This window comes from Pristiophorus japonicus, chromosome 2 (assembly GCF_044704955.1).
Source record: "Pristiophorus japonicus isolate sPriJap1 chromosome 2, sPriJap1.hap1, whole genome shotgun sequence".
NCBI lineage: Eukaryota > Metazoa > Chordata > Chondrichthyes > Pristiophoridae > Pristiophorus > Pristiophorus japonicus.
The window spans coordinates 16,610,550-16,627,258 of NC_091978.1; the positions used below are offsets into that span (position 1 = coordinate 16,610,550).

At 46.4% G+C, this 16,709-nt stretch overlaps 1 protein-coding gene across 3 annotated transcripts in view; it reads right to left on the bottom strand.

The window, feature by feature from the left end:
- The window catches only part of LOC139236054 (dedicator of cytokinesis protein 2-like), a 1,544,097-nt gene that overhangs the window by 263,294 nt on the left and 1,264,094 nt on the right, over positions 1-16,709 (bottom strand). For all 3 annotated transcript variants that reach the window (XM_070866795.1, XM_070866794.1, XM_070866796.1), the window contains one exon: positions 10,805-10,953. In XM_070866795.1, coding sequence (XP_070722896.1) covers positions 10,805-10,953 — 149 coding nt within the window. The remainder of the gene's footprint in view (positions 1-10,804; positions 10,954-16,709) is intronic.

Below are 16,709 nucleotides of genomic sequence, written 5' to 3' on the forward strand. Positions count from 1 at the left end.
AATGACAGCCACAAACCAGATTCTCGTTGTTAAAGCCAAATTTGGCACAGTCCGTAGAAGAGACACAATTAAGACAGAAAGAGAATCATGATAGAGGTAGAGTAAAAGAGAGAAGTGTGAAATTAAACCAGAAGGTGAGAGTGAAGAACCATCACCATAAATGGTTAAAGTGGTTACCAGGAAGTGTGGTGAAGATATGTGGTCCTCGCACATATTTGGTAAGGATGTTTGATAATGGACAGGTTAGATTTGTTCATATTGATCATATTTTACCTACAGACATGGAAGGAGTTGAAGGTGGGAATGATTCAATTATTTCTGACTCATCAGATAGTTTTGATACACCAGTAGCATATCCTAAATCCAATGTACTGGAAACAAATCCAGAAGAGAATCAGAATGAAAGTCTAAGTCCGAGTCAGGAAAACAAAGAGCCTGAAAACATTCCTGAGGATGAGCCTCGAATGAGTTTAGATTCAACACCATGTTTGGAAAGTTCTGTTCGAGAGTGAAGGTATCCTCTTGGAAACAGAAAACAAGTGGTAAAGTTAAATTTGTAAATATGGAAAAAAATAAGTTTATATCCTGTGTTACGTATAAACATGAAAGTTATGTATGATGTTTGTTATAATAACTTCTTCATTAAGGAGGGAGAAGTGTAATGTCTGTAAGCTTGTAATGTTTGTAGCTCCACATTGTGGATGTGGACGTAGTGTGTACTGCAAGTGCAGGGTTAATAATTGAACAGAACCGGGCAAATTTCCGGAGGCTTCCGAGAGAGTTGCCTGCCATGTAGCAAGCTGTGTGTGCTTGTGCTCTGTGAATATATCACAGTGGCCATTAACTGGTCCGGGCAGCGGGCCATCGAGGGGGTCGTTCAGCCCGACTGCCAGCCTCTCTTCCGTGGTTACGTTCGCGCCAGGTTGTCCCTGGAGATGGAGCATGTGTGTCCACTGGCACGTTCGCGATCTTCCGCAAGCGCTGGGCACTGGAGGGACTGGAATGCATCATTACCCCATGGCAACCAAATTTTAATTTGATTTAAGTTTCGTTAAAGTTTAAATTGTTAATTTGTGGGTTCTCGTACCCTTACCAAAAGGGCGCATTTGATTTTACATTCTACAAAAATAGTTGTAGAGCTGTTGAGTTGTGAGTGGCTTAGCCAGTCACGTGATGTTCACAAGACTTAATAAAACCTCAGCCAGTTGGGTTCAGGGGATCCACGATGAGGCAGGTGGTTGTGAGCCTGGTGGATAAACTGGTAATGTGTGGTGTGATTGTTAAACCTTTGCTAATAAACCAACTAGTTCTTAATATCAATGTGTTGCTACGAATTCTTAAGCGAAGAACCCACAAAGCAAACTTACACATTGTTTTTCCTTGTGGTTTGATATAACTGAATGGCATGCTAGGCCTCTTCAGAGGGCAGTTAAGAGTCAACCACATTGCTGTGGGTCTGGAATCACACAGTCTCAGGATAAGGGGTTGGTCATTTAAGACTGAGATGAGGAGGAATGTCTTCACTCAGAGGGTTGTGAATCTTTGGAATTATCTGCACCTGAGGGCTGTGGATGCTCAGTCAGGCTGAGATCGATAGATCTTGTCTCTAGGGGAATCAAAGGATATGGCCATTTAAAACGATCATGGCAGATTGTCTACCTCAACTCCACTTTCCTGCCCTATCCCCATATCCCTTGAGTCCCTTAACATTCAAAAATCCACCGACCTCTGTCTTGAATGTATTCAAAGACTGAGCCTCCACAGACCTCTGGGGTAGAGAATTCCAAAGATTCACCAGCCTCTGAGTGAAGAAGTTTCTCCCCATCTCAGTCCTAAATAGCTGACTCCTTATTCTGAGACTGTGACCCCTGGTTCTGCGGTCCCAGCCATAGCAAACATTCTCCCTGTTTCAATAAGATCACCTCTCATTCCTCTAAACTTGAGAGAATATAGGTCTAGTCTACTCAATCTCTCCTTATAGGACAATTCCCCCATCATAGGAATCAGCCTGGTGAACCTTTGTTGCACTCCCTCTATGGCAAGTATATCCTTCGTTAGGTAAGGATACAAGGATACAAAGCTACACAATACTCCAGGTACGGTCTCACCAGGGCCCTATATAATTGCAGTGTCAAAGGCCTTTGTGAGGTCAAAGAAGGCCATGTACAAGGGTTGGTGCTGTTCCTTGCATTTCACTTGCAGTTGTCGCGCCATGAAGATCATGTCCGTTGCACCCTTTAGTGGACAGAATCCGCACTGTGATTCCAGGAGCAGCTCCTCAGCCACAGGGAGAAGATGGTTGAGGAGGATTCTAGCGACGACTTTCCCAGTGGCTGACAACAGGGAGATTCCTCTGTAGTTGCCGCAGTCGCACTTGTCCCCTTTTATAAAGATGGTCACGATTATGGCATCTCTGAGATCTCGAAGCATGTACTCCTCTTTCCAGATGAGAGAGATGAGGTCATGCATTCGCGCCAATAGTGCCTCTCCACCATACTTTAGTGCCTCAGCGGGGATTCCATCTGCTCCTGATGCCTCGTTGATCCTGATGCTCGACTCGGAATTCCTACACAGCAAGCGATCCCCGGGTGGGCAGAGGAAATGTTTCAAGGACACCCTCAAAGCCTCCTTGATAAAGTGCAACATCCTGGGAATCCCTGGCCAAAGACTGCCCTAAAGTGGAGGAAGAGCATCTGGGAGGGCGCTGAGCACTCGTCGCCGAGAGCATGCAGAAAACAAGCACAGGCAGCGGAAGGAGCGTGCGGCAAACCAGACTCCCCACCCACCCTTTCCTTCAACGACTGTTTGTCCAACCTGTGACAGAGACTGTAATTCCCGTATTGGACTGTTCAGTCACCTGAGAACTCACTTTTAGAGTGGAAGCAAGTCTTCCTCGATTTCAAGGGACTGCCTATGATGATGATATAATTGCAGTAAGATATCTTTGTCTTATACTCAAATCCTCTTGTAATAATGACCAATATTCAAGTCAGAGATTGTTAGATTTTTGGATATTAACGGACTCAAGGTATACGGGGATAGTGCAGGAAAGTGGAGTTAATGTCGAAGATCAGCCATGATCTTACTGAATGGCGGAGCAGCCTCTTGGCCCAGTGTGTTGTACACGGAGCCTGGGTAAAGAGAATGGGTTAACAGGCTAAGGCCTCTGTTAAGTTGGCAGATGCGTTTCAAACCTTTTACCAATATTGCAAAGCACATATACCAACCCAAAGGAATTTGAGAGAAGTAAATTTTTTTTTAAAAAGATTAAAAAGAGCAATTTTCTTTCTGAATTTTTAAATATGCTAAAACGCCTGTGTGGAAAGTGTTGCTGTTTAATGGAGTAAGCAGTATTAATGAGATGTTGGACTGATCCACATGCTTGTGTGATTAGTAGAGTATTATTTGCATCGGGCAACAAAAGTCATTAATTTGCGAGTTAATTTGCCAATTGTGGCTGCGAACTGTAAAATAACACAATTAATCTTCGACCCTATCCACATTACAGTTAGAGGTGTTGCTGTATTACTGTGGGACTCCCGGCGTTGTGGGATCCACACTGTGGAGCTGAGGCACAAATGGCGCACTGGAGTGCGAGGGCCAGCCTGTTCGTGGAGTAAGAAATGGACTGACAAGTGGAACAGCTGCGGGGTGCAGAGAGTTAATCGCATGCTCGTGACTGAGACTGGAATTCCAAGAATGAACAGGAAAAAAACATGGGCCATCAATCACCATCCACACAGAATGAGTTAGCACCAGATGTTACCTGACACGAACAACCATTGTCCGCACAGAATGAGTTAGCACTAAGTGTTTCCCGAAGGACAGAGACTATTAGATTCAAAGTTGTAGTTGAGAGTTTCTGTTGACAGGGTAAGGGAAAAAGGCGCCAAACATGACTGACTCAACAAGTGGTCAAACAGAATATAAGGAAAGAACAATCGATCCTTGGGACTGCAGTTGGAAGAAGGAGGGAAGATCTGGTCAAGTCAAACCCAGAGGAACTACAATCAGCATGATCTGACCGTTCGTGGGCGATTGTATGTATAAGTTAACGATTATTGTGATTATTGTGTAAAGCCATAGGTTTTTATTTGCGCATAGCTAGTGCTAGTAGGTGATCAATTGCTAATAAAGTTAGAGTTGGCTCAAATTTGTTCTTGTCAGGGTATTCTTCAGTAAGTACCGGGGTCTGAACACCCTTGTAAGAAGGCCAACTCTTAGTATCCAGTCACCAATCATCATTTTCTCTTCACACTGCCGACATTCGAGGGTGGAGGGACATCTGTCCGAGCTGGCGAGAGAGGAACGGCACTGTCACTATCTTTGTGGATCGGCCGAATATTTGGCCTGTTTGAATACATGGAAAGATAGAATGAAGAAAGAAAGACTTGCATTTCTACAGTGCCTTTCATGACCACCGGTGGCCCAAAGCGATTTGCAGTCAGCAAAGTACTTTTTGAAGTGTAATAACTATTGTAGTGTCGGAAACGCATCAGCCAATTTGCGCACAACAAGCTCTCACACACAGCAATGTGATAATGACCAGATCATCTGGTTTTTTTCTGTGATGTTGATTGAAGGATAAATGTTGGCCAGGACACCGTGGATAACTCCTCCTGCTCTTCTTAGAAGTAGTTCCGTGGGATCTTTTACATCCACTCGAGAGGGCAAATGGGGCTTCGGTTTAATATCTCATCCGAAAGTGCCTGTGGCCTGTTGAGATGGACTGTGTTTGGCCTGTGTAGATAGGCTGTGTTTGGCTTGTGTAGATAGGCTGTGTTTGGCCTGTGTAGATAGGCTGTGTTTGGCCTGTGTAGATACGCTGTGCTTGGCCTGTGTAGATAGGCTGTGTTTGGCCTGTGTAGATAGGCTGTGTTTGGCCTGTGTAGATAGACTGTGTAGATAGGCTGTGTTTGGCCTGTGTAGATGGGATGCGTTATACTCTCTCTCTATTGCCTCAACAGCCTTCCTATAGCAAGGAGTCCTAAACTGTTCAATGAACCCCAAATGTGATCTCACTAACATATTATACAGATTCGCCATTTCATCTCAAGTTATACATCGCATTCCTTTTACCATTATACGCAGTATTCCAGTACCTTTTTTTGTTACAGTCATACCCACTTGACCTGCTGCTTTTAATGTCTTGTGAGCTTGAAGCCCCATATCCCTTTGCTCTTCAAACAGCACTCAATTTTCCCCCAAGAAACAGGTGAGAATTTGCATTTACACAGAGCTTAATCAACCGGGAAAAATTGAAAGAAAATGAATTTGAAGTGTTGTTTTGTGAACAAATATGCTGGCCATTCATAGCGTGACAGCATCAGAGCAGGCCATTCAGCCCGTCATATTGACTGGGAATGAATTCCACCTGCCACCTCTTTTATTTCTATTCCATCTTCTCATCATCGAAACATGTATGATTCTGGGAGGGCTTGACAGGGAAGGTGCTGAGAGGTTGTTTCCCCTGGCTGGAACTAGGGAGCACAGTCTCAGGATAAGGGGTCGGCCATTTAGGATTGAGATGAGGAGGAATTTTTTCACTCAGAAGGTGGTGAATCTTTGGAATTCTCTACCCCAGAGGGCTGTGGGGGCCCTCAGTCGTTGAGTCTATTCAAAACAGAGATCGATGGGTTTTTGGACTCCAGGGGAATCAAAGGATGTAAGGATTGGGCGGAAAAGTGGACTTGAGGTCGAAGATCAGCCGTGATCTTATTGAAGGGCGGGGCAGGCTCAAGGGACCGAATGGCCTACTCCTGCCACTAATTCTTATGTTCTCATGTTGAACAGATACAACGTCTGAGCATCCACAGCTCTCTGGGATAGAGAATTCCAAAGATTCACCATCCTCTGAGTGAAGAAACCTCTCCTCATTTCAGTCCTAAATGGCCGACCACTTACTCTGAAACTGTGGTCCCCTAGTTCTAGGCTTCCCTCCAGTGTAAGACCAGTATGTAGCCTGCTACCCATGATCTAACCCAGACTCGGAGAACAACTGAGATAAAGAACTCAAAGCTAATTGGAGTTGCCCTGAGGCCTGCTCAAACTCATAACATTTAGCATTTTGTCAGATAAAGCTTTCATACCATTCATCATTTCTTATCAATATTCCCCGACAGCTTTCTTTGGTTTTGAGTTAGATCATAGCAGACCTGTACCTCAACCCCATTTAAGCCGCCTCTGATCCACACCCCTTGATACCCTAACCTCACAAAATTGCATCCATCGCAGTGTTGAAAGCTCCAAGTGACCCCCCAGCATTTTGGGGGAGAGAGAAATCCAGATTGCTACGAGCCTTTGTGTGAAGACGTGCTTCCTGATTTCACTCGTGAATGACCGAACTCTTATTTTAAGATCCTGTCCTTTTGTTGTGACTGAATAGAGATCTTTAAAACTATGAAAGGTTGTGAGAGAGTAGATACAGAGAGAGTGTTTCCACTTTTGGGGAAGAACATAACTAGAGGCTACCAATATAAGATAGTCACCAAGAAAACCAATAGGGAATTCAGGAGAAACTTCTTTACCCAGAGAGTGGTGAGAATGTGGAACTTGCTACCACAGGGAGTGGTTGAAGCGAATAGCATAGATGCATTTCATACAGTCCAATATGGGAATTGCAGTCTCTGTTATGGGTGGGACAGACAGTGGTTGAAGGAAAGGGTGGGTGGGAAGTCTGGTTTGCCGCACGCTCCTTCTGCTGCCTGCGCTTGGTTTCTGCATGCTCTCGGCGACGAGACTCGAGGTGCTCAGCGCCCTCCCGGATGCTCTTCCTCCACTTAGGGCGGTCTTTGGCCAGGGACTCCCAGGTGTCGGTGGGGATATTGCACTTTATCAAGGAAGCTTTGAGGGTGTCCTTGAAATGTTTCCTCTGCCCACCTGTGGCTCGCTTGCCATGTAGGAGTTCCGAGTCGAGCGTTTGCTTTGGGAGTCTTGTGTCGGGCATGCAGACGATATGGCCCGCCCAACGGAGCTGGTCGTGTGTGGTCAGTGCTTCGATGCTGTGGATGTTGGCCTGATCGAGAATACTGATGGTGCGTCTGTCCTCCCAGAGGAGAAAGGAATAGAGGGTTATACTGACAGATTTTGATGAGGAAAGACGGGAGGAGGCTCAAGTGGAGCATAGACGCCAGCGTGGACAGGTTGGGACGAATAGCCAGTTTTTCTGCCATATATCCTACATAATCCCCTCACCACCAGAGGAAATAGATTCTCTCTGTATCTACCCTGTCGAGTCCCATTTATCATTTTCAACCCTTCGAGCAAATCACCCGTGAACCTTCTAAAGTCAAGGGAGGAATGCCAGCCGGGACATCGGGAGTAGCAATATTAGAAGTGTAAGTTGCTGGGAAGTCACTGAGCAGAGAACACCAAGCTTCCAAACAAATGAGCTGACTTGCGCGGAAACCGCTGTGTCGCAGCGAGTTTACATAAACATGAAATAAGTCAAGCATCAACTTCTATTATGTTCTGCTGAGGTATTAATTTAATTCTTCAGCAATTCAGAGGTGACCTATAATATATTTATGTGTTTATATTTTTCATAAATACCTCATTGAATTTTCTTTATCGGCCCCAAACATTAATAAAACATCTTGAATAGGAGATTAAATCAGACAGACGTTTGTGGAAGGAGTCGATATGCTTTATATATCAACTCACTTCCCTAAACATAAAGCTTTATAAGCGCCCGCTGTTGATATATGTGTAAACTGAAACACACGTTTTAGGGGTGGAGGGACAATATTAAGCTAATACGCCCGACAGGAAACTGATGGGTCAGATATAGCGCCAGCATCACACCCCGCCAATGCCAATGGAAAGTAAAATCAAGTGAGTTGTAAAATGGATAGCGACCGGACAAATCCTGTTAGTTTCTCGCTGTGGGTGTCACGATGCGGATTCCTTCCACTAGGGGGCACAACGGACATGATCTTTACGGCGCGACAATTACAAGAGAAATGCAGGGAACAGCACCAACCCTTGTACATGGCCTTCTTTGATCTTACAAAGGCCTTTGACACTGTTCACCGTGAGGGACTATGGAGCGTCCTCCTCCATTTTGGCTGCCCATAAAAGTTTGTCGTCATCCTCCGCCTGCTCCACAATGACATGCAGGCCGTGAACCTGATCAACGAATCCATAACAGATCCAATCCATGTCCGGACTGGGGTCAAGCAGGGCTGTGTCATCGCGCCAATCCTCTTCTCAATCTTCCGCACTGCAATGCTCCACCTCACACTCAACAAGCTCCCCGCTGGAGTAGAACTAAAGTATAGAACCAATGGGGCAGGATAGGGTAAGATTAACCCCGCAGCTGTAATTTATCCAGGACAAGGGCAGCAGGCACATGGGAACACCATCACCTCCAAGTTCCCCTCCAAGTCATACACCATCCTGACTTGGAAGTATATCGCCGTTCCTTCACCGTCGCTGAGTCAAAATCCTGGAACTCCCTCCCTAACAGCACTGTGGGAGCACCTTCACCACACGGACTGCAGTGGTTCAAGACTGTAGCTTACCACCACCTTCTCAAGGGGCAATTAGAGATGGGCAATAAATGCTGTCCCAGGAACGAATAATGAAAAATGGGGCTCGCATTTCTCAGGTTGTATGCTAATTTATAACGATAAAGAACATTGCATTATGCATAGCACTGCACAAGCAAGCTCCCACAAACAGCAATGTGATAACCAGATAAGCTGTTTTTGGTATGTTGATTGAGGGATAAATATTGGCCAGTGTTATGTATGCAATAAAGGTTCAAACTGAGTACTAAGCAAGGTACGACCTTGCCTGTGCTTTATTTAGTCCCAAAGTGTCTGACTCACAAAATGGCTGGCCTTTTATACCAGAGCAGCACCATGTGTGTGCTGCTCAGTGGCCTCCAACAATGACACCATCTGGTGGCTACAAACAGCATGTACATACATGACAGCCAGGACATCGGGGATAACTCCCCCTGCTTTTATTCAAAATAGTGCCATGGGATATTTTACATCCACCTGAGAGAGCAGACGGGGCCTCGGTTTAACGTCTCATCCAAAAGATGGCACCTCCGACAGTGCCGCACTCCCTCAGCACTGCACTGCACTGTCAGCCTAGATTTTTTTTGTGCTCAAGTCCCTGCAGTGAGACTTGAAAAGGAATCTTCCCGTTCTTGCTAGCGGCCGAGGCCTCGTTTCCTCTGCTCTTCTCTGAGGAAAGGCTACACACCCAAAGCATATCTCTCTGCGAAATGTTGACTGCCCTGCAGTGCGTTTCCAGCACTTTCCCTCTCCGCTTATATGTTGCTGTAAGCAAGGCTTTGCGGCCTGTTCCTTGGGCGACCATTTTGTGTGAAAGAGAAAAGGGATTACTCCCCGGCTTTCTGTGGCAGCAGGAGCTGAGGCCAACTCTAATGGCCCGCTTGCTACACCGAGTTGAGGTCAGCTTAAATTAGTACAGACTCGGGACTTTTGTAAGTCTTTTGTAAGTTCATTTCTTGCAAAGCACATTAAGGTAGCAATAACTAAACATCAAGGGCTCAATTTTCGGCTCTGCTCGTTTCGGGCCGGTAATGGCAGCGGGGCGGTAAAGTTTGTGACTGGGAACATTTTGTGTCTCAGTCAGCAAAATCCATCAGCTGGGCCCTGAGTGTGGGGCAGAGCACTGAGGGAGGCACACCTTTCTTGGGCACTAGGCCGGCTGAGCATGCGAAAATCCTGAGCTATATAGTCGGCCTCGGAGCGGTCTAAGAGGGGGTGGGGGGCGGGGGGGGAGGAACACCCGCTGAAAACAAAACACCAAAAACATTCCCAATAAATAGCTCACGCCACCACAACATAAATCGCAAAAAAAAAAAACAATCACCCTTACCTGAGGTCGACATAACTTACCTCACTGCAGCCGCTATAAGTCGGACCGCCAGCTCTCACAAGCGGTCCCAGCAGGGCGCTCTACACAGCGCTACGGATCAGGCGGGAGCCAAAAGTCGAGCCAGTGTCGCCTCTTTCGGGCGGTAATGCTCCGCGCCCTGTCGAAACCGCCGGAAGTGCTCACTGCCGACATTGCTGTTAACAGCAGACCGAAAATCCAGCCCCCAAAAAATTACTGAAATACTTGCAGACAAACACAGGAAGGAAGAACTGGCCTTTCAATAGCGCCTTTCTTGACCTCAGGATCTTGACCTCCCAAAGCGCTTTACTTTTGAAGTACAATCACTGTTGTAATGTAGGAAACATGACAGCCAGTTTGCGCACAGCAAGCTCCCACAATCAGCCACGTGATAAATAACCAGATTTAATCCCACCCCCACCTCCCCAATGGGTGAATGGCCTTGCTAATTAATACTCATTGTCCAGACGTGTACATTTTGAATGAGTAGAAAGGCTTTCAAGCGACTATGGAACGATACCTCAGTAATAGGTAGCATCTTCAAAATAGGTGTGGGGGGGGGGTGGAGAGGGGGAAACTGGATAGAAAAAAAGAATGGCATGTCAAGATAGTGCCTTTTCCTATAAAGACATAGAGCACAGAAGGAGGCCATTTGGCCCATCGTGCCTGTGACAGCTCTTTCAAAGAGCTGTCCAATTATCCCCATAGCCATGTAAATCTTTTCCTTTCAAGTATTTATCCAATTCCCTTTTGAAAGTTACGATTGAATTTGCTTCCACCACCCTTTCAGGCAGCACATTCCAGATTGCAACAACTCATTGCGATTAACAAAAAGGAACAATTCTCCTCATCTCCCCCACTGGTTCTTTTGCCAAAGACTTCTGTCCAAGGTCTGCGCAGTTAATGTGCACGAGGAGACGCCGCTTACTGTTCTGAAGTCGCCCTTGTACTGGAACTCGCACTGCATCATGTCGAAGAAGATGGGGACAGTAGACTTGCGAAGCTCCACCTCTGGGACGAGGGTCATCTCCAGGATCGGTCCGACCATTCCCGGAATAAAGCGGATCTTGTGCTGGCCTGTGGAGGGACGTAAAAGGTTCAAAGGTCAGAGCCGTGGGATAATTTGCTCATGGCGCCATGTGACTCTGTTTCCACTTGTTAGTGGGGTAGGCGGTGGGGGAGACGGGGTGTCTGATACTAGAACTATCACAGTGACGATGCCCGAACTGAGAGGGTACAACTATTAGGAATGACTGAACATGTGGTAAACAGACAGAAGATGTGGGGGGAAAAGAAAGACTTACATTTATTTGCACTTTCACGACGACCGGACGTCTCAAAGCGCTTTACAGCCAATGAAGTACTTTCGGAGTGTAGTCACTTTTATAATGTGGGAAATGTGCCAACCAACTTGTGCACAGCAAATTCCCACAAATAGAATTACTGAGTGTAAACTGGCTGCCGCATTTCCCACATTGCAACAGTGACTGGACTTCAGAAATGCTTAATTGGCTGTAAAGTGCTTTGTGACATCCTGAGGTCATGAAAGGTGCTACAGAAGTGAAATTCCTTTCTTTCTCTCATACTGTGCTAATATTTCCTTGCATTTGCTGTTACAAAAGCAAAATTACTTCCTTCGTTCTGGCGACTTTTAAATCGTTTATTAATAGTTCATGTAGCATTGCAGCTATATGTTTAATTAATGGTAAAGTAATTCAGAAGTCGCTCGCTCACTTTAAAATGAGTTGGTCATAAATTACCTTCACTTGGAAGTGAATAACAGTAAATTAAATCCATTGATAGTTCTAGTGAAAGTTACAGAATTTAACAACCTAGAGTTAATTGAAAACAGCCACTGAACTGTCTGGTAATTGAGACAAATTGTCTCGGGCCTACTGGCTGGTGAATACCTGATTAAGCCTGAAAAAAATTAAACTGCAAGATAACAGTCATGTTTCAAGAATTTACAGAGGTGGTGCTCAAGGTACAAAATTAGGTCAACCTGGTATGGCCCAAATAGCCAACCTACAGGTTGCTTGAATCTGTAGAGTTGAGTCTCAGAGGGTGAGTTCCAAATGATCTCCTAATTGGTCTGATTTATTTGCGTTTAACGCGTGAATGCTGTAAGGCAGCAGTGATCTTATGCTTCAAAAATGTACAAAGATGGAGCTAAGGCCATAAAATGAGGTGAACTGGGAAAAGCCCAAGCCGCCCAAATGGCTAACCTCAAGGTCACTTGTCTCTGTAGAGTTTGCCTGCCTCAGGTTGGGCCTAGGATCATGAGTTCCAAATGGCCTCCCAACTGTCCTAAGTTGGATTTATTTGTATTTAATAGAAAAATATGAAAGAAACAGATAAGAGCATGCTGAACCGTGATGTTTGAGATTGCCACAAACTGCCAGAACCAGTGGACATAAGTTCATGGTAAAGGTGCATGTACTATAAATTTACACTTGACACTGTCCATGCCGAATTTCTCTATTGCCAAATATTAAATGTTAATTTGTTAAAGAAAGAAAATACAGGTTGAACCTCTCTTATCCGGAACCTGCCCTGTGTCAGATCAGGGATTTTGTTGGACGAGGGATGGTCACGTTAAATTAGATGGTACAGATACTGAGCAAGGGGATATTGGAGCTGGCTGGCTTGGGGCTGGGAGTGCGGCAGAGAGATCATGGAGTGGGGGGGCGGGCGGCGGTGGATCGCGGGATCAGGCCAGCGATTGCGGGAGTCGGCAGCGAGAAAGGACTTCAATTTGTTCAACTTGTTCATGTCGGAGTTCTGCGCATGCGTCACCCGGTGGCCGGGAATGGTGCCAGATATAGGGTGGTGCCGGATAAGGGAGTTCTGGATAAGGGAGGTTCAACCTGTACTTCCATTTACAGAGCCCCTTCATAACCTCCGGACCTCCCAAAGCACTACAGCCAATGAAGTACCTGCTGAAGTGTATTCACTGTTGTAATTATAGGAAATACAGCAGCCAATCTGCACACAGCAAGGTCCCGCAAACGGCAATGAGATAATGACCAGATAATCTAATGTAGTGTGATGTTGGGATAAATATTGGCCAGGACACTGGGGAGAACTCCCCTGCCATTCGTTGAAAACAACACCTTATATTTATATGGCGCCTTTAACATAGTCAAACGTCCCAAGGCGCTTATTATGAAACAAAGAAAAATTTTAAAATAAGTCACCTAAGGAGAAATTAGAGCAGGTGAACAAAAGCTTAGTCAAAGAGTTAAGTTTAAAGAAGCATTTTGAAGGAGGAAAGATAGGTAGAGGGGTGGGAGAGGTTTAGGCAGAGAGTTCCAGACCTTAGGGGCCTAGGCAACAGAAGGCACGGCCACCGATGGTTGAGCGATTATAATCAGGGATGCTCAAGAGGGCAGAATTAGAGGAGCGCAGACATCTCGGGGGCTGTGGGGCTGGAGGAGATTACAGAGATAGGGAGGGACGAGGACCATAGAGGGATTAGAAAACAAAGATGAGAATTTTGAAATTGAGGTGTTGCTTAACTGGGAGCCAATGTAGGTCAGCGAGCACAGGGATGATGAGTGAGCGGGACTTGGTGCAAGTTAGTACACAGGCAGCCGACCTCTAGTTTACGTAGGGTAAAATGTGGGAGGCCAGTCAGGCGTGCATTGGAGTAGTCAAGTCTAGAGGTAACAAAGGCATGGATGAGGGCTTCATCAGCGAATGAACTGAGGCAAGGGCGGAGACGGGCGATGTTATAGAGGTGTAAATAGGCGGTCTTAGTTATGCTACAGATATGTGGTCGGAAGCTCATTTCATATTTGACACCAAGGTTGCAAGCAGTCTGGTTCAGCCTCAGACAGAAGCTGGAGGAGAGGGATGGTGTCAGTGGCGAAGGACCTAATTTGTGGCGGGGACCACAAACGTATCATGTTACTTACATTCATCTGAGAGGTCATCTGAAAGACAGCACCTCCGACAGTGCTGCATTCCCTCAGCACTGCTCTGTGAGTGTCAGCCTCGATTTTGTGCTCAAGTCTCTGGAGTGGGACTTGAACCCACAACCTCCTGAGCCAAAGGTGACGAGTGCTGCCCAGTGAGCCACAGCTGACACCAACATTATGCACCAACTGTGGAACTGAGCTGTACAAAGCAGGACAGATACCGTCTTGGATCACTCCCTCCTGAACCAAACTTCTGTTGGGGAAGGAGAGGGGGGGGTGGGGCGGGGCTTCCATCCTGATGTCACTCAAAAGAGGCCGCCATTTCTTGCCAGTTCCGCCTTACATGCAGCCAGAAGAACGTATGGCTTCATGATGGCGCTTTACTTGATGAATGCGTGGAGCAGTGTGTCCAGGGAGCTACTGGGGACAGAGAGTGCGCAGAAACTTTAGGAACATTTGATGGAATGTGTTGTTGTGCAGAATTCCTTTTTTGGAACATGAATGCGTGGACGTCTCACAGAATCACACCAACACCTGGGAATCCCTGGTCAAAGACCGCCCTAAGTGGAAGAAGAGCATCCGGGAGGGCGCTGAGCACCTCGAGTCTCGTCGCTGAGAGCACGCAGAAATGAAGTGCAGACAGCGGAAGGCAAACTAGACTCCCCACCCACCCTTTCTGTCTGTCCCACCTGTGACAGAAACTGTAATTCCCACATTGGACTGTACAATCACCTGAGAACTCACTTTTAGAGTGGAAGCAAGTCTTCCTTAATTTTGAGGGACTGCCTATGATGATGATTTATAAAGGTTTAGCACACCTTCCTTGCTTTTGTACTCTCTGCGTCAATTTATAAAGCCAAGGATCGAATATGCTGTTTTTTTTAAACAGTCTTAGCAATTTGTCTTGTCACCTTCATAGATTTAGTCCGTAAACGCCCAGGTTCCTAAAGAACATTAGCAAACAAGTTGGATTTTTATGACAATCCAGCAGTTTCATGACCACCAGTGACTGACACTAGCTTTTTATTCCAGATTTATTTAATTAACTGAATTTAAATTCCCCAGCTGCCGTGGTGGGATTTGAACTCATGTCTCCAGATCATTAGTCCAGACCTCTGGATTAGCCCAATAACATTACCACCATGCTACTGTTCATATATTATTAGATTACTCACTCTTTACAACCTTTCCGAGTTTCGAGTTTATGCCGAACATTGCCGCAGGACATTCAATGTGTTGGGTTAGGGTCTGTGATGATTGGAAGTGATGTTGGCATTGAAACATACAAAATTCTTAAGGGCTTGACAGGGTAGATGCAGGGAGGATGTTTCCCCTAGCTGGAGTGTCTAGAACCAGGGGTCACAGTCTCAGGATAAGGGGTCGGCCATTTAGGACTGAGATGAGGAGTAATGTCTTCACTCAGAGGGTTGTGAATCTTTGGAATTCTTTACCCCAGAGGGCTGTGGAGGCTCAGTCGTTGAGTATATTCAAGACAGAGGTCGATAGATTTTTGGATATTAAGGGAATCAAGGGATATGGGGATAGTGCAGGAAAGTGAAGTTCAGGTAGAGGATCAGCCATGATCTTATTGAATGGCTCGAGGTGCCGAATAGCCTACTCCTGCTTCTATTTCTTGCATGTTTATGTTCTTAGCGGGCTGGCTGAGCAGAGCGACCTTTCCCATCTCTGTCGATCCTTATACTCAGCAGCAAATAAAGTGACAACTGTTTCTCATTGCCTCAATTATAAAGAAAGTTTTGCATTTATATAGCGCCGTTCATGATCACCAGATGTCCCAAAGCACTTTACAGCCAATTAAGTGCTTGCTGAAGTGTAGTCACTGTTGTAATGTAGAAAGCGCAGCAGCCATAATGATGGCCAGATAATCTGTTTTTTAGTGATGTTGCTTGAGGGATAAATATTGGCCAGGACACCACTCGTCTGTGAAATAGTGCCACGGGATCTTTTACGTCCACCTGAGAGAGCAGACTAAAGTTTAAAAATCTCATCAAAAAGACATCACCTCTGACAATACAGCGCTCCCTCAGTAGATTTTTGTGCTGTATCTCTGGAGTAAGACTTGAACCCACAGGGGCCGAAATTGGTCATCCGCCCATTTCTCGGCGGCATGCCGGTGGAATGTCGTTTCATACCGCCGGGTACCGCTAGGTACGGAGTGTGCGCGATTTTCACCAGCTTTTTCTCGGCAGCATGCCGAGCGGAGTACAGCCGGCGGTGTGCGGGCGGTGAGCCCTTTTCACTCAGGAACCTTCGGGTCCCGAGTTGTGCGCACGCACATGCTGCTGCGAAGCTCCACACCCCCCCCCCCCCCTCCCCAGCCCGAGAGACACCGACCAGAAGCGACAGAGGCTGCCAGCCTGAGAGCGATGTGCAGGTATGTAGGGGGGAGGGGGAGAAATCGCTGCTGTGAGGGGAGATACCTATGAAGGGGAATCACTGCTTGGGGAGAGACCACTGCTTGGGGGGCGATCGCTACTTGGGGGGAGATCGCTGAAGGGTGGGGGGAGCAGATCGCTGTGAGAGGGGGGGAGAAACTGGGTGCTGGGTGAGATGGGGCGGGGGGGTGGGGGTGAGAGATCAAAACATTTTTTCAGATAAAGATGCATACCGCATAAGATGAAGATCGACTTAAAAACACCTTTTCCAGGGCGGTCTGCAGGGCCGGCGGTATGTCCGTGGTAAGTGATCAATTTGGCAATTTTGGGCGGTATGTGTGCAGGGGCGGACGGTATGCATACCGCCCGGCAGTATGTTGCTGATGAATTTTCCGCTAGGCGTTATGTGGGCAGAATGCAGGTATTTTTCGATCAATTTGGCGATTTTAGGCGGTATGCCGGTGGCCCACGAGCCGTATGTTCACCAATTTCAGGCCCACAACCTTTTGACTCAAGA